The sequence below is a fragment of the Python bivittatus genome, unplaced genomic scaffold (genome assembly GCF_059951505.1).
Source record: "Python bivittatus isolate LINGU-HERP-01145 unplaced genomic scaffold, Pbiv_v1 ctg000410_np1212, whole genome shotgun sequence".
NCBI classification, from domain to species: Eukaryota; Metazoa; Chordata; class Lepidosauria; order Squamata; family Pythonidae; genus Python; species Python bivittatus.
Window position 1 is genome coordinate 14,823,699 of NW_028277067.1, and position 21,906 is coordinate 14,845,604.

A 21,906-nucleotide genomic window follows, 5' to 3' on the forward strand; every position below is an offset into this window, starting at 1 on the left:
TCCATATAGATCTCTAACAAAAGAGAGACCAAAACCCAATATACTTTCTGTATCGCTCAACTGGAAAAGTATCAGAAAGCAAGATCTTCTTCCATTTGATGGATGTATTTGTAGGGACAATTTCTTTAAGCAAAAGAGGTGAAATAAAATTAGTAGCTTGATTCTGTGATAAATGTGTCAACCCACTTTCTGGATAAAGGAATTTATCTTATCTTCAAAAACAAGTATTGTACAATTCAGAATAATTTTTTAAAGAAAAATTGATTAACGATGCTACAACAGATGGCACAATATTACATTGCTTAAGATTTCTTTTTAAATCTAGAAGGCAAAACATGCAAGATTTCTCTCCCTTTTTCCAATACCATTGCTTTGTTCAAGGTAGTAAAATTCTTAGAAACATAGAGCTTGTTCAATTCGTAATTAGATTTCTGTCCTTCCAGAAGTAGATGGGAATAATAAAGCAATAATAATTAGTTTATTTTCTCCTTTAAAAAGGTAAATTTAACCAGTGGTTGTTTCTTTTTATAAGAAGTGATTAAATAGTGTGACCCTGAATAAATGTTTTAGCAGGATCCAAGGTCATCTGCAGGGGGTGTCCAAAAAGTCAAGATGACAGGTTTAACGGTGCAGTTGAAGTCCTGGTCTGTTTTTAAGTGCATTACTTGATGCATGTAAAAAGGGGGCTGTGCTGTGGTTTGATTGTATAGTTGCAACCACCAACTTGAGTTTTTTGACTCCCCTGTGGGTTCCCATGGCAGTGTCTTATGCCAAAGACAACGATGGAAGAAAATCTCTTTTTAGGAAAACATCTACCATTTTCTGTTCCACTTGCTTGACAGATCTTTGTAGCAAAGACACCACTTAAAGAGTATTTGCAGTTTTTCACCAGATAGTACAATACGCTTCAGAGGAGCATAATTTGAAATTACAGTGCTATATGCTTTAACTTTAGACATCAAAGAATCAGAAATAAAGAAATAATCTAGCCAAAAGCAATTCTTATGCATGAAAGAAAGAAAAGCATATTCCCCTTAGGAAGGATTAATAGAACGCCAGCTGAGATAAAAGAATAAAAGGCGACTTACTGAGGCATGCTATTAAGTTTAATTGTTGAATTCATCTAAGCATGCTTTACTCAGTGCGTCGTACTATTATTGGCAGCTCAAATGTTTGTACTGTTCTGAAGTTCCTGTGCTTTCTGAATTCACATTTGTCTTTGAGCCTTTCCCCACTTACACCTAACCACAGCACAACCATGCCCTTACAACCTTTTTTATTACCATGTTCCCATAACGTTGCCTTCATCTTGTCCCCAGGCCATGAGTGAAAGAACCTGAAGTTGTCTTTAGCTAGTATTAAAGTAGTGATTTCTGTCTTATACCAACATTGTCCAACGGCAGCCTCAAAGAATATAAAAATGTATTCCTTACTGTGGAAGGAACCCAGATCACTGCAGTTACGGGAACAGAAGCATTAGAGACAGGATAAGGATCAGCAGGGGGAACAGCCAATGTCATACTGGTATACTTTTCTACTAACTCAAGGATGGGTGAATAACACTTCATCTCAGCAGTGGGAGAAGGCCCTTTGTGTTGTCTGATTAAAGGTCAGATTAGCAATATAGCAGCTGATTATCAGAGAGATGGAGTATGCCAGGATACACTGGTTGATAGACATTTTTGTTGTTACAATCCAATTTTTCTCCACTTGGTTACACCAGATGTGCTGCATTACAATTTTCATCATTCCAAGATGACTAATAATACTGTCTTCCATTATATTCCACCCTTTAAAACATTCCGATAAATAGATTTTTTTTTTTTTGTAGAGTCCTTGAGGTTCTCTGAGCTTGGTTGTTTTCTTGCAAACGTTTCATTACCCGGCTAGTTTTTTTGCCCAAGAGATCATTTGGTCCAGGGTAGCATTCTAAAAAGTTGATGGGCCCCAAGAAGAGCAGAATTTGATTAAATTTTAATAGTGATGTAGTGGTTATGGTGTTGGAATAGGACTGGGGAGACCCAAAGTTACATCTACTCCCAGCCATGGAAACGCACACTAGGTGACCTTGGGCCAGTCTTTCTCTCTCTTTCAACTTACCTTACATGGTTGCTATTGGCATAAAATGCAGGGAGATCCCTATATAACCCCACCCACCCAAGCTTGAAGATAAAAGGTGGGATATAAATCTAAAAAAATAAACTAAAGAATAATAAAGTTCATTGTTTTAACTAAGTGAATGAACATAGGCTTACAGTACAGTTTTCATTCTTAGTTAATTCGAATGATTAATATGATTACAGCTGATGCATGTAATATTTTTGCCTTTCCATTATGTTAAAAATGTTAATTTAAAGGCAACTTAGAGTTGAAAGGCTGTACCTTATCCTTTGCACAGCCCTGTTTTAAAGACTGTAGAAATAACTTCATTAAGATAAATGATGTGAGGTGTAAAGAGCTCATTTTGAATTCACAATGCAAGTGTGTGCTTTGAGGTCTATTGAAAACACAGGATGGCAGATTTCCCACAGCTTTAGATTACTTTATTCTCTCCAAACCTTCTCCTAATGACTGACATTTCTTCCTAGAATAGAATTCTTTCAGGTTTCTCCTCAAAATAATGTTTTTATGGACATCCTCAGGATATAGTTCTTGTCATTTCCAATCTTCAGATGGGATGCGGTTATTTATATAGCCAAAATAGCATCACCCACAGCGGAGAATCAAGCATTAGTATGCTTAGAGCAACTCCCAAGATTTGCAGAATTATTAAAAAAGAAAAAAAGAGGGGGTCATTTCTAAAAATAGCTCACCCAAGGCTGAGTGCGTGCAGTGGCCACAAAATAATATCTGTTGGAAGGATAAAAAATGGAGGAGAAGAGGAGAGAGTTCAGTAGGAATTCTGAACAATGGCAATCATGCTGCCATGTTCTACTTTACCAGGCCATAAACAGATACTGACACCCTGCAGCTACAGGATCTGTCTACCAGCATAGGGAATCTGGTCTTTGAAGATGGTTCATGTAGCTTACAAGCTGCTTGGGAAAGTCCTGTGGCTTCTCCCCAAGTCATGCCCCATCTCCCCTTTGTTTACAGGACTTCAAAGCACTTTACTGATCAAATTGTTAAACTATTAAGGGGGGGGGGAGAAAAATAATGCCATTCAAAATGAGTATAGCTGCATATGGTTGGAAGACATGGGTTGCCTTGTGACGCATACTTTTCTGTTTTCATTCCTCTACAGCAGCAAAGAAGAAAGAAGTGAAGAAAGAAGAGCCAAAAGCGGAGAAGAAAGATGGCCCAAAAAGTAAGACCAAGAGCCATATTTTGACCTGCTCACGCATACACTAGCCAGCAGAAAGTCAATCCCTCATTTTTTTTTAGATTGGAAGAATGAAGAGCTGCAGAGAACATACTGTTTGCCTTTCTGTTTCCTAGTGATTATGAATAGCCTCACCAAGGGAATGGAAATGAAATGGTATGCAAAGCCTTTTCAAGACTCTTGAAAGGCCAAGGACAGAATATTCATCTGAGAATGTTTTCCCATCACCCTTTGAAGTCAGTATCTCAGTAAACCTCTACATGTGGAGAATCCCCAAAGTGAAAGACTTTGAGGTTATATGCTATCTGAATAAAAAGAATTTAATCCATCTGGTCATTACAAATATTGTACCATCTTTTGGATGGGGCCCCTTTACAAGTGATGCTTAGGGCAGTTGTTCTTCCCAAGAATACCTTGCTGGTATAATTATGCCCTGGTTGAGAAGAAATAGTTTAAAAAGAATCTAGTGCTTATTCCAAGGCAGAGTCAGTATAGAGTCCAAAGGTGCTCCTATCACTACCAACCAAAACACATTATACAGTCATTCTGTCTTTTTCTACTGAATAAACATTCTCTGATAAAAAGCAGTGGCAAAGTATGATTGTGGGTGGGTGGAGGGGATAAGAATTTGGTGGACAATTGGACCATAAAAGCATGATCTGGAAACATCTCAAGATGTTTAGGACTCATCAAGCTGCTTTTAATAGACTTCTCTTTTCATCTTCTCACATATCAGTAATAACAGAAAAATGCAGGCAGAATGTATCTATTTTGACTGAGAGCCATACATTTGATTTCCTAGAAATCTTGTACGTGCTACTGTATGTCCATTCAGTGAAAAGGCCCAGGAAAGCAGCATGAATTAATCAAAACATCATTTGACTACTTGAATATATTATGCTTGAATCTTATTTGGCCCTGCATTCTCAGAGTTGAAGGAGGAGGCGGAAGACTTTGCATACCTTGTAATGCAACATTTAAGCAGAGATCTAGTGCTTGCTAACTTCTGCATTAGTCTTCCATACGCTGGCATGTTGACCTAGAAAAACTGGCTCCCAGCTCATAGTCTGCTGATCCCTGACAGACCATTTTAATTAAAAGATGACAAGTAAGTAAGATGATATCTTTATTGGAAACACTGGTCCAGGAAAAAATGACTCCTTTGTTGCTTTTGATATCTTTCCTTTGTGGGATCCAGCATGGCATTGATACCTAATTGAAAAGGACATTACTGCCTAATAAAATATAAAAGCCCAAAGTCACACTATACAGTATGCATGTTTAAAACATCCAGTTGTACAAAGCAGGTTTGAACCCTAGTTCTTCAAGGCGAGCTAAGCTGCCACAGCAAGTTTCAATTCATTGTCATCTCCTTAGCAAAATATTCAAGTTGGCTTTATAGATTCTAGATTCTGGCAGAAAAATTGCTCCATGTTCCACTTGGGCTGTGATTTTCAGCTCTTGCTCTCTGCTTTGAAAGCTTTTGCTTCAGCTTTAGACTAATCATAGCATAGCAGAATGTTGGAGTATTATACTGAACCATGCATTATGCCCAAGGTATTATTTCTTCTGCAGAAGAAACTATAAGTAGCTGTAGCCATGGTTTGAGAAACTGGTTTGTTTTACTGATCCATTTTTTGCAGACACACTAGAGGAACAAAGAATGAGGATGTGTGTGTGAGCTCACAAGTCCAAAGATTGTTCACTTACCAAGAAATCACTTAATTGCTAGATTTAAACTCAGTCAAGAAAAGTTGCATTCAAAGTCCTAGTCCTTGCCAAACTTTTCTATGTTACATGCATTGTCTTTCATTCAAACAAAAGGCCCTGCTGTTGGTTTATTATGGCAAGAGGTTTAATTCATTTTTTATAAGGCTATCCTGCATGGGATAAAAATGTGGGTACAATTTAAATATCCAGACCTGAGATATTTACAAGCCTGAGAAAAGCTGTGTTGCAATAAGAATAGGTACTTGGAACTGTGAGGAAAGTACCATGTTACTCCTTGGTTGTAGCTAAACACTAATCTTTCCCCCCCTCTCTTCTATTTTCCCTAGCTGAGGCTCCAGCAGAGCAGGTGCCAGGAGGTAAGAATATTTCATCCTAGAAAAATAGCGGAAGAAATCAGCTAGCAGGGCTCACTTGACATCCTGGCCCAAATGCCTGAGGGAGCAACCTGCTCTCTAATGCTTTGCAAACAGCCAACAGGGTCGGGACTATCTAGATCTCTGGGGGATGCTGTTCCACAGGGCAGGTGCTGGGACGGAGAAAGTATGATGACATTGCTTAATAGAGGGACCTGGAGCATGCCCAACCCTGTCACTTCTGATGGATAGGCAGAAACCATTGGAGACAGGCAGTCCTGCAAGTAACCTAGTTCTGAGTCAGGCAGGGCTTTATAAGTAACAACCAGCACCTTGAATTGTGCCCAGAAGCTCATTGGAAGTCAGTACAGCTCATGTAGAAGTAGTGTTATATGGGCATATTGTGAAGTGTCCAAAAATGCCTGTTGCATTCTGGACAAGTTGCAGTTTCCAAATGCTGTTCAAGGGCAGCCCCACATAGTCCATTACAGTAATCCAAATGGAGATTACTAAGGAATGAATTACTTCAAATGCTACTCCATTCAGAGCTAAAGATGGAAAATATTTGGATCCAGAGGGACCTAGAACCCACAGCCATTTGCCAGGATTGACCTGAAGCTTGTTCTTCTCCAGCAGACCTCCACAAGTCTCTAGACACTGAGGAACCTCAACAGCATCACTTGCTGATCCAGGGCAGAGATGTATACTTCATGTTGAGGGATGACTTTACCCAGCAGGTTCATGTAGATGTTAAATATGAGTGGGGAGAGAGTGAAGCCCTGAGGAACCCTGCAAAGTAGGGCCCCAGGATTCAACCTCTCCTTCACTACCACCAGGGCCTGGAGAAAGGAGGAGAACCACAACAACATCATGTCTCCAACTCCCTATTCCCTTAGCTGGTCCAGAAGGATATCATGATTAACACTATATAGAAGTCCAAAGAATCACCAACACTTAGTAGCTCTGGAGCTAGCTCTATTTTTAACCAGAACCTACAGATAATAAACCTGGCTCCCTCATCCACCCCCAAATTTGGAGTAAAATATTTTGGAGAGAAATCATGTTAACTATAATTAATTTTAATTATGTTTAATCAAACTTAATTTTTGTTCTGTCCCACCCATAAATTCTTGGTACTCCAAGTGGTCCTTGGCTGGAAATATTGTATTTTTAATTGATTTTAACTGCTTTGTAAACCACCCAGAGTTGTGTTTTAATGAGGTGGGCTGTGACCAATTTGATATGTAAATAAACAAACAAACAAACTGATTCACTTAAGCAGCCCGAGGATGTCCTTGTGCCAGTAGAGGACATGGAATACTTTTTACAGGTTGCTGCCTTAAGTTCCTAGCTAAGTCACACTCCTGATGTTTTGGCCATGAGCTCTATAATCTGTCCTTCCTCCTTAGAACTTGAGTGCAGTGATAATAGTTTCTCCTGCTTTGCTCTATCCCAGCACCCCAAATCACCCCAGCATCTTTCTTCCTTCTAGTTCATTAATCAATCTATCTTTTTTCCCCCTCCTGTGGAAAACAAAGGGGATCCCTCCACACAGTCAGATGGAATCTTCATCAAGAAGCCAGAAAATATACTGATACATTGCGGTAAGCAGTAAAGTAGAAAGGCAGGCAGATCCCCACATAACCTAAATTCCAGGGAAATTCACATGAACTTTTTTTTTAAGTATTTCTTCTTATCTTTTTCTTGTGCATTGTGCTTTTCTTAGAGAACCTTCCTTCCTTCCTTCCTTCCTTCCTTCCTTCCTTCCTTCCTTCCTTCCTTCCTTCCTTCCTTCCTTCCTTCCTTCCTTCCTTCCTTCCTTCCCCTTGCCCTTCCAGTGAAAAGGATCTGAACATGTCATACAGATCAATAAAAAAGACATTTGCAATATAAGAGACATGGCATAAATAGTAACGATGAGGAGGAGGGAGAACCAAAGCATTAAACTCAGGCACCAGTCTGAAAATTTACAGTTCCAGCATTCAACTGAGATCAAAACAGTTTCAAAAGCTTCCTACCCCAGAAATCACTAGGGATATTTCAAAGTATAGGAGAAAAAAGCAACTATCTCTTACCAGACCTGATAGAGTACTCTTTCTTTAATCTCTCATTCATACTTTCTCCCTCTCATCTCTAAATGCTACTGATAGGATGTAACAGAACTAAAAGTTGCTTGTTTTTAAGCAGGAAGAGAACCAAGCAGCTTTTTTCTAATTCCTGCTAGATTAGTGTACAACCAAGCTGTAAGGTTTGGTGTGTCCCGCCTTAAGCCACTGAACAATGTTATATTAAGTCAGTTTTCATATCAGCAACAGTCAGGACACTTCTAGGAACCTTCTCGTAGAGGAGAAGTAAGTTCCTTCTTCCATTCCTATTTGGGAAAGCCAAGGACTGAACCCAGAATTTTCTGCTTGCAAAGTATGCACTCTAGCATTGACCTCTGGCTCTATACAATCTGTATATAACAACTGTTGGTTCATCTAGGTCAGTATCAACTAGAGCAGTCTTCCTGAAGCTAACAACCTTCAGCAAGGTTGGCCTGAAACCTCACCATCCCCAGCCACCACAACCAATGGCCATCTGGTCTGATAATGTTGGGATTTGTAGTCCAACACATTTAGAGAGTACCAGTAACTTCACTGCCTGCAATGGCTCTCTGAGTGATGCTCAGTATTATCTACAATAAACCATGGCTCTCCAGGGTTTCAGAGGGAGTCTGTCTTTTCCTGCCATACCAAAGTTGTCCTTGACTTAAAAACACCTTATAGAAGTTTAATTCTCTTGAGTTAGATGAATAGGATAACAAAGTGCCTGTTTGGATGGGGAGACAGATGTTCTGACTTACATGTCTCCTTTCTATAGGCGGTGATGTGTCTATCAACTTGCAGCTGGATGGGGCTCGGCTCCCTTGCAGTCCCTCGATCAAATGGTTCAAGGGGAAGTGGCTGGAGTTGGGCATTAAGAGCGGGCTACGGTTCCAGTTCACAGAGAACTTTGACAAGGATAAAAATGTGAGTCCCTGTAGAAAAAGAGGTGAAAGAGATGCTGATGCCTGCTCTCTCAAAATCTTAATTCTTTAAAATCTTTAATTCTTAAAACTCCTTTACTCTAACTACCATGGCTTATTTCCAAAGGATACTGAGAAGTATGCTTTGCAATAGCAGCTGAGAATTCTGCCAAAACTAACCAACTTACAAGCCAACTGATTTGGCTTGTAAACATACTCTTAGGTGCTCTCCTAAACCCATCACTCTCTAAATCAGTGTTTCTCAACCTTGGCAGCTTTCAGAGGTGTGGACTTCAACTCTGCTGGCTGGGGCATTCTGGGAGTTGAAGTTCACATCTCTGAAAGCTGCCAAGGTTGAGAAACACTGTTCTAAACCTTCAGTTTGAAGCTCTGTATGTATTAGTATGTTTGGAGAACTTGCACGACTTTTCCAGTGATCAGTTTTCGCTGGGAATATCCCCATGTTTCTTTTGTTCGAGTAAAACTGCACTTGCTTGTTTTCCAATGCCTACATTTCACAGCTTAAAAAAAAGAGTCCTCTGCTGCTCTTCAGAACAAGGATGCCAAGCCATGGGGAGGATAGGGGGAGCATCAGGTGGGAGAAACCTGCCGTATAGGATGCTGCTGGGTGACTGTTGGAGGAATTGACTGGATGACATGTGTGACATTATGACAGTGTTCATACAACAGGTTTTTGTGTGTGTACATTGAATCACAAAGTAATCAAAGAGCTCTGCACAAGGGTTAGACCTGCTGAATACTTAGGAGGGAGAACCCAGGGAATTCCAGGGCTGTAAACCAGACTGGGAAGTAAAAAAACATAGCAGAAAAGGACAGTGGCCTACCACTTCTGTACTACTGCCAAAAACCCCTGCATGGTTGTGTCCATATAGTCACCAAGAGTTGAACCATTATCTGTTGCCCTCAACCCCACTAGGAAGGTCTCCTTCATTTGGGGAGCACTGAGCTACCTTTTAAAATAGGATTTAAATTTCTGCAGCTGTACATTTCATAATATTGGTGCTACCATTCATCTCTCCCCTTGAATGTTTTAAAATTCTAGCACCAAGTTATTCCTCGTGCCCTTTTGTAAACCAACACTTCCAGAGTATAACACTGAGCACAAAATCCAGTTTTCTTCACCACTTGGAAATGTCCTCAGCTTCAGATCTTTGAAATGGGTGAAGTAGAAATCTAAATATAACTGAGAATGTCACTGATTTCAGTCTAAACAAGGCATTTTAAGCTGATTTAAAACTTGGAGATTTAACTGTTTAAACAGACTGAGAGCAAAATTGGACCAATTTTGGCAAATAGCCAGTCTCAATCTCATATTTGCCAAAATAACAGGAACTAGCACAGTGGAAGGGAAAAAAATCTGGGTGAGATATCAGTAATGTAGGAGTGCTTAAACCTTCTGTGTCTGTTGCAAGTTCACCCTCTCCACCAACAAGACTATTTTTCAACCTGACAAACCCACTTTTTTTACCAGTCAAAGCCTGGATTGGAAAATACATACATACATACATACATACATACATACATACATACATACATAAATAAATGAAACTACCTGTGGGACTTTGGTTAAAGAAGAATTGACCACAAGGTGCAGAATTGGGCATCCTACTAGTCAGTTTTCTACCAATGGGATCTAGAGATGCCTGACCTTCTCTAGTTCAGAACCCTTATATGCTAAAGATATAATGGCAGAAAAAATAGCTACTAATGAACTTTCTTTGTGCTTATGTTTTGTTTATTCCCAAAGATTTACACCTATGGGCTGAAAATTGGGAAAGTAGTAATTGGAGACCGGGGTGACTATCGCTGTGAGGTGACAGCAAAGGACATTTTTGACAGCTGTGTCTTCAATATTGATGTGGAAGGTACCATCAGGTTCACACTGAATGCTAATCTCTAAACCTAAATTAACAAAACTCAATTGTTTATATAACATGCTATGCTCAAACAGATAAATGACATGGTTCATATAATCTGCTAAGAGAATAGTTGGGTGTCCCACAACTCACTGAACCACAGACTACCCAACTCCACTTTAGCCCAGACCCACGTTGTACAAATTCAACCTAAATGTCTTGACACCTCCTGTCATCCTTTGGAGATTACATCCCATCAAATAGTTTTTATACTGGTCAAGATTAATCTTGTACATTGCCTTCAAAGGTGAATATATTGGCAATTTTCTGTGGTTGACTTCCCTCTCTAGAACTTTAGCCTTCGGGATGTTTTATCATTCCTTTATTTATACCTGAGGATGACATGTATGTTTGGCTATTACTCCTGCTTAGCTAGCATTACTGCTCCCACACAGTTATTTTGAGCAAAAAGCAGTTTTTGCTTTAGAGGACACATTTTTTGTTCCTAATTTCCATGTTGTTTCCCCATTCCTAACTCTGTAAACTTCTGCCTTGTAAATCTTCGTTATCTTCTCCTCCAGCACCAAGAACCGAAGAAACCGGCAATATTTTACAAGCATTCAAACGGACGTAAGTACTCATGGCTTCAGCACAAATGAATCCATTACTTGGGCCAGTTCACCTTCATTTAACCATTCTGGCTTTGTTGGACTACAGACTCCATAGTTCTGCTGCTCAGCCTGACCAATATGGGGGGTGGCAGGCAGGGAAATGCTGGCTTTTTGGATCATGAAAACAATTCCAAAATCAAACCACAATGAGACAAAAGAATGTGCAAGTTTTAGTAATCTCCAGAACTCTTCTTCAGACAAAATATTGCAAAAATCAGAAGATGGAGAGGAAGAAAAACTTAAAAAAATTACTGTACAATGCATGGTGCTTTGGAATGAAAAGTGCCCTTTTCTTTTCCTTGCAGTGGAGAAGCCAAAAGTGATATTGCCGGAGAGCTGGATTTCACCAGCTTGCTTAAGAAGAGGTACAGTAAGTGAAGATCTTAGGGGTGGAGGGAGGAGTAACAGTAGTTCTTTCTTGGCCTGTATAGATATCCAGCAATCAGTCTAGTGAAAACAGGTAAAATTCATTCATTTGTAATAAAAGATCTTCAGGGTGGAAAATGCAACCTTTTGCTTTAAACTACAAATACAAACCATATAGCTGAGAATTGTTGTTTGAACTCCTAGGCTGAAAGAGAAGTTTCCTCAAAGAAAAGGAAGAAAGGATCCAACCTCTGCTTGATTATTTTCCCTACTCCTAGGCTTCCTGTATGTGCCATGCACCAATGACAGTGAAATTTCAAAGCCTTGTTATCGCCTCCTTCAGATGCCAGAACAAGCATTGGTCAGTTACTCTGATGCTCTGGAGGATGGTGTATTTACTCCTGCTCTGGAAAAAAAAAGTTGAATTTTTTTCAACTACGGGCAGAGGTAGTAAATAATAAAAGCAGAAGCAAGAGAAGGAGATGAATAAGGGATCTCAAACTAAGTGGGTCTCAACACGGCATACAGGAGAAGTCCTATTTTCTAATAATCAATTGGTTTCTTCAGAGTCAGCAGTTGGAAGCTGATACATTTCTTGTAATAATTTGCTGTCGTTAAGAAAAGCCAGTGAGGAAGCCAGGCTGGAAACCAGTTAGGGCAGCAGTGAATATGAGAAATATTGTCCAATTTTCATGGTTCCTAGTATTGTCCAACATCTCTGTCTGAGAAAGACTGCCTGTGGAAAAGATGGTAACTCCACCAGAGTAATAATTTCTAAGAGTGAAAATATGAATGTTTGGTCTGTGGACAAAACTGAGCTTCTTCCATTTTTTTAAAATCTGGAAATTCCTTATAATTTCTACGAGCTACCTTTAACCTCATGCCATCTCTGTTTTGACCAGCCTATAGGAGCTTTGTTGGTTATAACAGTTTGAGACTGAGAAGGTGGGCTTTATTCAGTTAATTTCCTGTGAGAGATGCAAAAGGTTGAAAAATGCCCCTTTAGGAATATAGTACATTGTACTTACTTGTATTTTTTTCTCAAATAATTTGCCTTTAAAATGGGAGGGCTTAGATTTCCTGAGAATATGATAATACAGGCAGATGAGAGGAGAGAGGTTCTGTGTAATTTCATTTTGGCTTCATGGTGGTCAAATTCAGGACAAGCTTTGTTTTGAAGAAATATGGTAGTTTCCTATCTGTATCAACTATTGTGAAGGAACAGACAAGTATCAGTCGCTCTAGAGGATAGCTTTGAGAGTTCCCTCTTCCTCCATCCCTCTCCATAGAGAAGTGCAAGAAGAAGAGAAGAAAAAGAAGAAAAAGGATGACGATGATGATATGGGGATCCCACCAGAGATCTGGGAGCTGCTTAAGGGTGTGACCAAGAAAAGCGAGTATGAGCGCATTGCCTTACAATATGGTATCACTGATCTACGTGGCATGTTGAAAAGGCTCAAGAAAGCCAAGGTGGAGATCAAGAAAAGTGCAGGTCAGCTAGGATGCTTTTTTTCTGGGTACCAGAAAAATCCCTCCTGAGACTGTTTCTGTTTGTTATGGGTGGGTGGGCCAGAGCTCAGATTTTGCCATATGGCAGGCAGCTCCTTCCTAGATGGATTGGACCTACTCCCAGAAATCCAGGGCGGCATGGTGAATGGCTGATTAGAAATTCTGAGAGATGAAGTCCAAAATATCTGGAAGGGACTATGTTGGTGGAGACTGAAATACAGCTTCTGTTTAAATGGGATCTTAATGGAAGTAGTTATGTGGTATGTTCTACCATTTCAGCACAACATATAAACTATATCGTCTCATTAGCTTTCTCTCAGCTTTCCACCTCCTCTAGTCCAAGAGCATAAAAGGGGAGTCTATTCTCAATCTCTTTTATAGCCTTCATTAAGAAACTGGATCCTGCCTATCAAGTTGACAAAGGCCACAAGATTAAGATGTGGGTGGAGGTGAGCGACCCTGACATACCTATCAAATGGCTGAAAAATGGGCAAGTGATCAAGCCCAGTGGCAAGTAAGTCTGAGCAATGAGGTGGCAAAGCAAGGATGCTGTTTATTGTTCTAGTGGGTAGGAAATGGGAAAGTATATTGGGAGCCAAGGGAAAGAGGATTCTGGTTCTCTCTATGCAGGTGCCTGTGTTTTTTCTTTCTTGTGGGTAGGTACATCTTTGAGAATGTGGGCAAGAAACGTATCATGACGATCACCAAGTCCACCCTGGCTGATGATGCAGCCTACGAATGTGTGGCTAGGGATGAGAAGTGCTTCACGGAGCTCTTTGTAAGAGGTGAGGCTGGGAGGATGCATGCAGATAGAACATGACTGGAGAAAGTGACAAAAGGGGTGACCTGCAGAATAAAGTTGAGAGGCATAGCCTTGCCTGAGCGATATCACCACTATACATTCTGTTCTTCTGTATCTAGAGCCACCTGTCCTGATCATGAGTGGCCTGGATGACCAGCAAGTATATGTGGGAGACAGGGTAATAATGGAAGTAGAGGTATCTGAGGAAGGAGCCCAGGTAATGTGGTAAGTTCCCAGTTCAACTTTTCCTATCTTTCTCTTTTTTATCCTCTAGCCCAGTGTTTCTCAATCTTGGCAATTTTAAGATATGTGGACTTCATCTCCCAGAATTCCCCAGTCAGCATGCTGGCTGGGGAATTCTAGGAGGTGAAGTCCACATATCTTCAAGTTGCCAAGGTTGAGAAACACTGCTCTAGCCAATCAGATGACTTCTAAATAATCTCTGTATTGGCTACAGAGCTGTCTCTTAAACTTTCCAACGTATGTTTCTTGTGGGTTTGTTTCCATCTTTCTTTTTTTAATTCAACTTAAAAAAATAATAACAGAATAATAATGAGGTAAAAAATAAAGATGTCAATTTCAATTCTTTTCACATGTTATCAAACTGTATGATTTAAATCTAGGAGGCAAAAATTCTAGCCTAACAGAATAATAATGATAAATCTATAGGTTATACATAGTTAAAAAGAAGGGGAAAAAAAGATGGAAATGTTGCCTGAAGATATAGAATCATAAACAGAACACTTTTAGGAAATTTAATCAGATTACTTGAAAATATAGGTAATATTCTGGAAAAGCCATAATTTCTGCCCCTTATGATGCTGGGAAGATTCTTGTCTTCTCCTTTGTTTTATTTGCATCATAGGCATTGCACATGTCTCCCCAATCATGTCCTCTCTCCGTCTTCTTCCCTTTTTCCTCTCTTCATCTCTAGGTCGAAGGATGGTGTGGAGTTGAGTCGTGAAGAGACCCTCAAGAACTTTCGCTTCAAAAAGGATGGCAAAAAGCATATGCTCATAATCAGTGAGGCTACCAAGGAGGATGCTGGGCGCTACCAGGTTGTAACCAACGGGGGCCAATCAGAGGCAGATCTTGCAGTTGAAGGTCTGTGGAGGCCAATGGATCAGTTGATGGAAAGGCTATAAAGGGATTTGGAGGTTTTTCCCAGTGGAATTTATGTGTTCGAATCTTTTCCTTTCTTACCATCCAGACAAACCGCTCGAAGTAATTCAAGATATTGCTGATCTGACCGTCAAGGCCACTGAGCAAGCTGTCTTCAAGTGTGAAGTGTCTGATGAGAAGGTGACTGGCAAATGGTACAAGAATGGAGTTGAGATCCGACCCAGTAAACGCATCACAATTTCTCACAAGGGCAGGTGAGCATTTGGAGAAAACAGTAGAATGTAGGCAAAGGGTTTATTTGTGGCATTGGTGGGTGTTACAGCTCCATTTGTGCCTGCCATTTTATTAGTTCAGCTGAATCTGTTCTGGTATTGTGGGTTAAACACTTGCCTTGAGCATATAAAATTCAGCTTTAGGTTTTTGCTCAGGTATAAATCTCACTGGACAGGCTTGGGCAGAGCACCCTCTCTCTGTTCGATGTACTTTGATGTTTTGTTTTTGGACTATAATTTCTGGAGGAATTAAAAAAAAGGTAATAAAGACAAACCCCGTATTTATTTTAAGGGTGGGGTTCCTGATTTTTGTTTAATGCAGACATACACATACACACTGATGCACACTGATTCGCCATTTTCTTATAAAATGGTAAGTGTAGTGTATTTAGCACTGTTAAGTGCTAAATACACTACGCTCAATGAATTGAGGTTTCATAAAGCATCATTCTAGTTGCTTTACCTTTGCTTAGCTTTGCTTTGGGGCCTAGTGCTTAAATACTGCATGAGAAACCACAGTGTGATATGATGTGTCCTATTACATCTCTGAACAGCCAGTTCATTCATTTGGATGAGAAATAGACAACAAATGAGTTGCTTAATGGTGAGGAAAAATCATTATGCTGAACCATCTGCGAGGGCTGATCTTAGGTTAGAATCCCAACCCTGTGAATCAGCTGATGGTGGTCCATCCATTCTGATCCTTTGTCTGTAACATCCATTTTATTCTGCAGGGTCCACAAGCTGGTCATTGATGATGTGAGACCTGAAGACGAGGGAGATTACACCTTTGTCCCTGATGGATATGCTCTTTCACTTTCTGCTAAGCTCAACTTCTTGGGTCAGTGCAGGGAGGGACTTGGGTAGGGGGCTTGAGATTCTCCAGTAAGTGCAAAATCCTTGAGCTTGTAATGACCATCACCATTACAGTCCATGTGCAGAACAGTGGCTGAGTGGCCGAATATCATGTTTTTCAAGGTATACATCCAGAAACATATTAAAACACAAGCTTGGGTTTTCTAAGTTTCTTCCACAGCCACATATCTAGCCGACTTGGAGCATGACTGCACTACATGGGACTCTTGGATAAGTTCCTGCATGCAAATATATTATTTCCTTTGTTTCTCATGTTCATACTGCAAAGATTGCTGCTTAGTTTGCCAAATGGAATTGCCTATGAACAAATAAAGAGCTGTGCCACAAATTTATGAAGTGCTAAAAAATTAGGAACCCTCCTCCCTCACACACAATCGTGTTAAACAGGGATTTTTCCAAAGCAACTAATGGCAAACTGTGTGAATGAAAGGGGAAATGAACTGAAGTAGCTAAAATCCTGAACAAAATTTTATTCCAAATCTGGATGATACGCACTAAAAGTCATCAGTCTAGACTAGGAATAGACAACATTTTTGCAGACAAGGGTCACAATTATTGTTGTTGCCATTGTCATAGCAGGGAGCAATGATAGTGAGATTGTGAGATCACCAAAATGTACGGAGTTAATTTTTCTAGAATTTTTTTTCTTTTTTTCTTTTAGATTATTTGCTTCGTTTTTCAATTTAGAAAATGGGAAATTATGCCCTTGATGGTTCTGGTAGTTTGCTGTGAAATTTCAGGGTGGAGGGACTTTAGGAGCTTTAAAAAGAGGGTTCAGGGTCCTGTGGGTCGACCCACTCTCCGTCTAAACACTTGGGTGTTTATGTATGCGTGTGTTTAAATGAATCCTTCAGTTGCAAAACTTTTACGCTAATTGCAGAAGCTACGTTTCCTATTCTATGGCTTGCTCATGGATGGAATCTTTTGGATATGATTGGCTTCTGTTTGTAAGGAAGTTTATGGTGCCCTTATTTCACAGGAAACACTACTTTGGGGAATGACACCACATCCTAATTGTATAGTGGCACAGAAAGAAAGAATATAGGTTTTATAACTTCAAAACACTGACCAGAGGTTTCACTGCTGTTTTTTCTTCATTCTCTTCCCCTTTCTAGAAATCAAGATTGAGTATGTCCCTAAGCAAGGTGGGTGAATTCTTGCAATCTTGAGAGAATGTTGGCTAGGACAGGAGCCTCAGAATTCTTTCCAATACAGCAAAATTCAGGCTTGCTGAAAACTTTATTTGAATGAGTGAAGCAAAGGGGTCTGTCCCTTTCATCTCCCTGCATTAAAGAATGTTAATGGGACCAGAGTTGTCAGATGTAGACCAATGTTGGTCACTGGCTGCATGCTGAAGAAACCTAGCCTAATGTTTTTGCTCAGCCCAAGAATCTCACTTGACCAGCTGGGAGCAAGTCACATTGTTCAGGGGGTTAAGGCATCTCCCATATTTGGATAGGTTACAACATTTGAGGCATTTTAATTTAGAAAATAGAAGCAACTAAGGGAGGGCATGATCTCATGAAGCTGAAGGGTAGGAGTTTCATGGCAGTCAAAATAAAGCATTTCATCACACAGCAAACAGTTATAGTTTGACTTTCAATGCTGCAACATGAACCCCCCAGCTTGGATGGGTTGGATGAGAAGAAGACTATCTGTAACTACTAGTCGTAACAATTGGACCTCTCCTGTCCAGGAGGAGGGAGCTATTGACTTCAGGTCTTCCTTGTGGCCCTTCCAGAGGCATCTGATTGGCCCAAGGATGCTGGATTACATATGCTTCTGTGTTGGTCTGCTAAGCTCTTCTATCCTTACAGATAATTATGTACAGTTCCTGTCCATAAAATGGAAATAATTATCTCCACTGAAGAACAGTACTTTTTTGCTTTGAGTTGTTGACACAAACTAAGCCGTGCACCTCTCCAGCTGAGGCAGACCCAGTGTTACAAACATCTCCCCATAAGAAGCCATCTCTATGAGAGAGCTTAGGCAACTGAGACTAATTGTCAGGAGAATGGGTATAACGCTACAGTCCCCAACAAAAGGCTCCAATAAAAAAATAAAAATAAAGAAGGGAACTCAAATCAGCTAATCTCTGTGGATCAAAGCAAGCCCTTGTTCACTCTCTTGGGAGCTGTTAGTAGCTTTGGGGAAATATGTCATTCCTGGAAATACCAGCTAATGCATGACTAGTGTGGAGGGAAAATCGTTTCACTGTCATTTCTGGTTTTTCCAGAACCCCCCAAGATCCACTTAGATTGTGGATCAGGGAAAACAAATGAAAACACAATTGTGGTTGTTGCTGGGAACAAACTACGCCTGGACGTGAACATCACTGGAGAACCAGCACCAACGGCAACTTGGATGAAGGGTAATGAAGTAGGTATTCATTGGGTCAGAATGGAACACATCAGGGTTTCAGTTTCAAAAGCAGAGAAGCTCATGAATGCGAACTAATTTGCATCACTGGCTCTTTCTCACAATTAACCTCTTCCAGACTTTGGGGGTGGTGTTGGAAGTAGGATGTCCAGTACTAGCATCATGTTTAGCAACTTGAAATGCTAAAGGTGGGCCACACTTGGCCCATCCCAGCTCTTCAGCCATAATTTCATAATAGAAAATGACGTTGCACCAAATTAAACCTATATTAATAGGGCTTTGCAAAGCGTTTAAATGGGGGGATTCACAATTGTGGAGCACAAACCCTACCCCTCCCTTGCAATCACGAAACAAGCTTCTGAGGTTGCTCTGGGAGTTGCTCCTGGCTGTCTGTGCGTACAGTTTGAAGACAGCTGGAAGTGGCTTGGGCACCAGTCATGCAACCCTTGGCAAATGATGCTATTGCTGTAATGATTCAGAGAGAGAGTTTCTCTTCATGTTCCCATGTGTTACAAAGTACCTCATTACAGTGCTTTTCGCAGTCCTAATTAAATCGAAAAGGACTACAGAGACATTACTTACTATTATTTAAGTGATTTTATTACTTTTATTACTTAAAACCTCCCTAGTAAGTCAAGCTTGCTCAACACTAAAAGAGCTACATTTTCCTAAAATACTGTAAGTGCAATTAAAATGTCTGTAAAATAATACTTCAGATGTCAGCATCCTTTCTGTAAGAATCACCATTTCCTAGCTCAGACTGAATTAATTATAATAATTAGTATTCAGCTGATTCTTCCATAAAGTTTTTTTTTAAGCTGTTAGTTGTTATAAAAGTTTCCTTTTTCTTACAGTCCCTGGTATATGTATTCTAAAAACGTAACCATATCAGTGATGTTCTGTTTCAAGTTTATTTTACGGGCCGTTTTTCAACATCACAGCTTGTTAGGATTCATCAAGAAAGGGGTTATATTTTTAAAACTTATACAGCTCAGTCATATATATGCCAAATAGCTGGGTCCAAGGCAAAAAAAAAAAAAAAGTACAATATTTTTACTTAAAATAATTAAATGCAGGTATTATTTTTATTATTTATTTCTCTATTAATAAATAAACCAAAATACATATAAATCTATCTATCTATCTATCTATCTATCTATCTATCTATCTATCTATCTATCTATCTATCTATCTTGGTGAGGGAGAGGGAGACCCTTCACTTCATTATGCTTGCCATCTTTTATCTTTACTTTTTTATGTTTTATTGATTTGATTGTAATTTCTTGTTTGATTGTTGTGAGCCACCCAGAGTTGTGGAGAGTTAAGCAGCATACAAATTTAATAAAGTATTATTATTATTATACCAATCCTGAAAAATACAGCCTGCAAAAGGTCAACGAACTCAGCTCAACCACCAGGACATGTGAACAGTTCACACAATGAACTTGCTAATCACCCCCAGCAGCCCCTCGTTAACAATTCAATAGAAGAAAAAACCCTGCCTAATCCCCAGGAAGATACACACGGATGCTGACACCAAAACAAGCAGCCACTCAGTAACCCAACCCCCCCACACACACCCCGAATCCCCCCCTTCCCCCCCTCAGATCTCTACAAATACCCACAAAAGGGCCACATCACCCTGGGCACAGAGAGAACTGCTCCTGTCTGTGCTCCTGCCCTCTGAAGATGCCGGTCACAGGTGCTGGCGAAACGTTAGGAAACAAAACTTCAAGAACACAGCCACACAGCCCGGAAGACCCACACCAGCCATATTATTATTATTATTACAACCAATAAATCTAAAACTTTTTCCTCTCTATCACAATTTCAATTTGGCGGCAAATTTTAGTTCTGGTTGGGACCACATATGGCCTTGGAGCCATGGATTATGTATGCCTGGTTTATGGGATTCAGGGGTGTCTGGATGGGATGTGAAAGAAGTTAAGATGTAACACATGTAAAACACATGTAAAAAGGGGGGCAGGGCTTCAACAGCACTGCCACACTTGCTGTCTTGTGCTTTTTGACACCACCCATGCCTCTGTGAACATCCCTGATACGGCTGCAGTCAGTCAGTCAAAAGCAGAAGGATAACCCTGCAGGACTCCATGTGCTTAAGCACCAAGGGCAACATCAACTGAACTTTCTTCTCAGTGAAATTAGTGGAGCAAGTCACCAGTAACTTTTCATATTGATTGCAAGATGGCTTACAGTATATGCAACTCATTTGTTGGGTTTATGCAATGCACCAAATCTGAGTTAAGCAAACAAAATCACTGGGTTTGCATAACATTCTATGCTGAAACAAATAAATACTTTAAAGCTTGACTTGATGACCTGATTCACACAACACGCTGAATAGGGACCCAACCCTATTTCAGCCTAAGCAAGCGTATTGTGTTAAGCCAGTGAGTTTGTAAGGCTCCAGGTCCAAGTCTTTTGTCAAGTGTACACACTGTAGAAGCTACTTGCCTTATTGTGAGAAGCGGTGAGATTTGTTTCGGTTTTTAGGGCAGCAGCCCATCCTTCAAAATGCTGAGCATTCCACTGCTCCTGGAAATCATGGCTTCTTTGCATGTACTTTTCCCCTCCAGTTTGCAAAGGTCTAGATCCCCTTGACCGTTTCTGCCTTTCCTCCGTCATCCCTCAGATTTTTTCAGAGAAAGATGGCCGGGTCCGTATAGAAGAGCGGAAAGAGCTGAGCAGTTTTGTGATAGAAAGTGCTGAGCGCTCTGATGAAGGAAATTACACTATCAAGGTGACTAATCCGTTGGGCGAGGACGTTGCCTTTCTCAACATCAAAGTTGTGGGTGAGTTAGTAGGTCAGTGGGACAGCGGGGGTCCTTCCTTCTACCCAGCATGCCTATAACGTTCTTGCTCCCTGTCTTTGGCAGATGTTCCTGATCCTCCTGAAGCTGTGCACGTCACTTCTGTGGGAGAGGACTGGGCCATTTTGGTGTGGGAACCACCCACGTATGATGGTGGTATGCCCATTACTGGTGAGTGCTTCACGTTAATGTTGGTGGCTGTTCAGACAAATGGAAACCTAAAGTTAGGGAACAGCTTGTTCCTCAGCCATGGAGCAAGGACAAGTGCATGAGATAACCCCATCCTATAGCCTGACTCTCCCTCAGTCTTAAAGGGAGATTACAGCATTGCCTAACATGGAGCTTCTCAAACTTTGTGGTGTTCTGATCCCCTAAAAAGATAAATGAATTGATGAGATGCCTCCCCTGAACAAAACGAATGATTTCATTGGGTTAATGTTGGGCAAGAAATAAATATGCCAATCAGTTTTGATATACATTCTTCTAGTAATTTATTAAATATACATTAATTTATTTAAATTTACAATTATTTACATTTAATTTTTACATGTTATTATTGGGCTTCTCAAATTTTGTGGTACCAGAAATGCCTGTTGTGGACTCACTCAACCCGGAGTGAGTTTTAGCAGGTATCCTGTTCTTTTCTGCACAAGCTTGATTAGGCTTAAGAAAAGAATTGCTTGCAACTCCCGGGAGATCTCAACTCACAGTTCGAGATCCCCTGGCTTAATGCCTCTGAATGGGACGTAACATGGAAAAATACATTGCAAATCTATCTCTTCCCATGA

General features: G+C 40.3%; 1 protein-coding gene across 1 annotated transcript in view; it reads left to right on the plus strand.

Annotated features, from left to right (window-relative positions):
- Window positions 1-2,868: 2,868 nt before the first annotated feature.
- MYBPC2 (myosin binding protein C2) overlaps window positions 2,869-21,906 on the plus strand; it is a 36,707-nt gene continuing 17,669 nt past the window's right edge. The window contains exons 1-19 of the mRNA XM_088143288.1: window positions 2,869-2,893; window positions 3,245-3,307; window positions 5,380-5,407; window positions 6,931-7,010; window positions 8,269-8,417; window positions 10,182-10,299; window positions 10,872-10,920; window positions 11,267-11,326; window positions 12,617-12,819; window positions 13,218-13,350; window positions 13,497-13,621; window positions 13,758-13,863; window positions 14,573-14,742; window positions 14,849-15,014; window positions 15,767-15,873; window positions 17,024-17,053; window positions 18,145-18,287; window positions 20,941-21,100; window positions 21,185-21,289. Coding sequence (XP_087999414.1) covers window positions 2,869-2,893; window positions 3,245-3,307; window positions 5,380-5,407; window positions 6,931-7,010; window positions 8,269-8,417; window positions 10,182-10,299; window positions 10,872-10,920; window positions 11,267-11,326; window positions 12,617-12,819; window positions 13,218-13,350; window positions 13,497-13,621; window positions 13,758-13,863; window positions 14,573-14,742; window positions 14,849-15,014; window positions 15,767-15,873; window positions 17,024-17,053; window positions 18,145-18,287; window positions 20,941-21,100; window positions 21,185-21,289 — 2,020 coding nt within the window. The remainder of the gene's footprint in view (window positions 2,894-3,244; window positions 3,308-5,379; window positions 5,408-6,930; window positions 7,011-8,268; window positions 8,418-10,181; window positions 10,300-10,871; window positions 10,921-11,266; window positions 11,327-12,616; window positions 12,820-13,217; window positions 13,351-13,496; window positions 13,622-13,757; window positions 13,864-14,572; window positions 14,743-14,848; window positions 15,015-15,766; window positions 15,874-17,023; window positions 17,054-18,144; window positions 18,288-20,940; window positions 21,101-21,184; window positions 21,290-21,906) is intronic.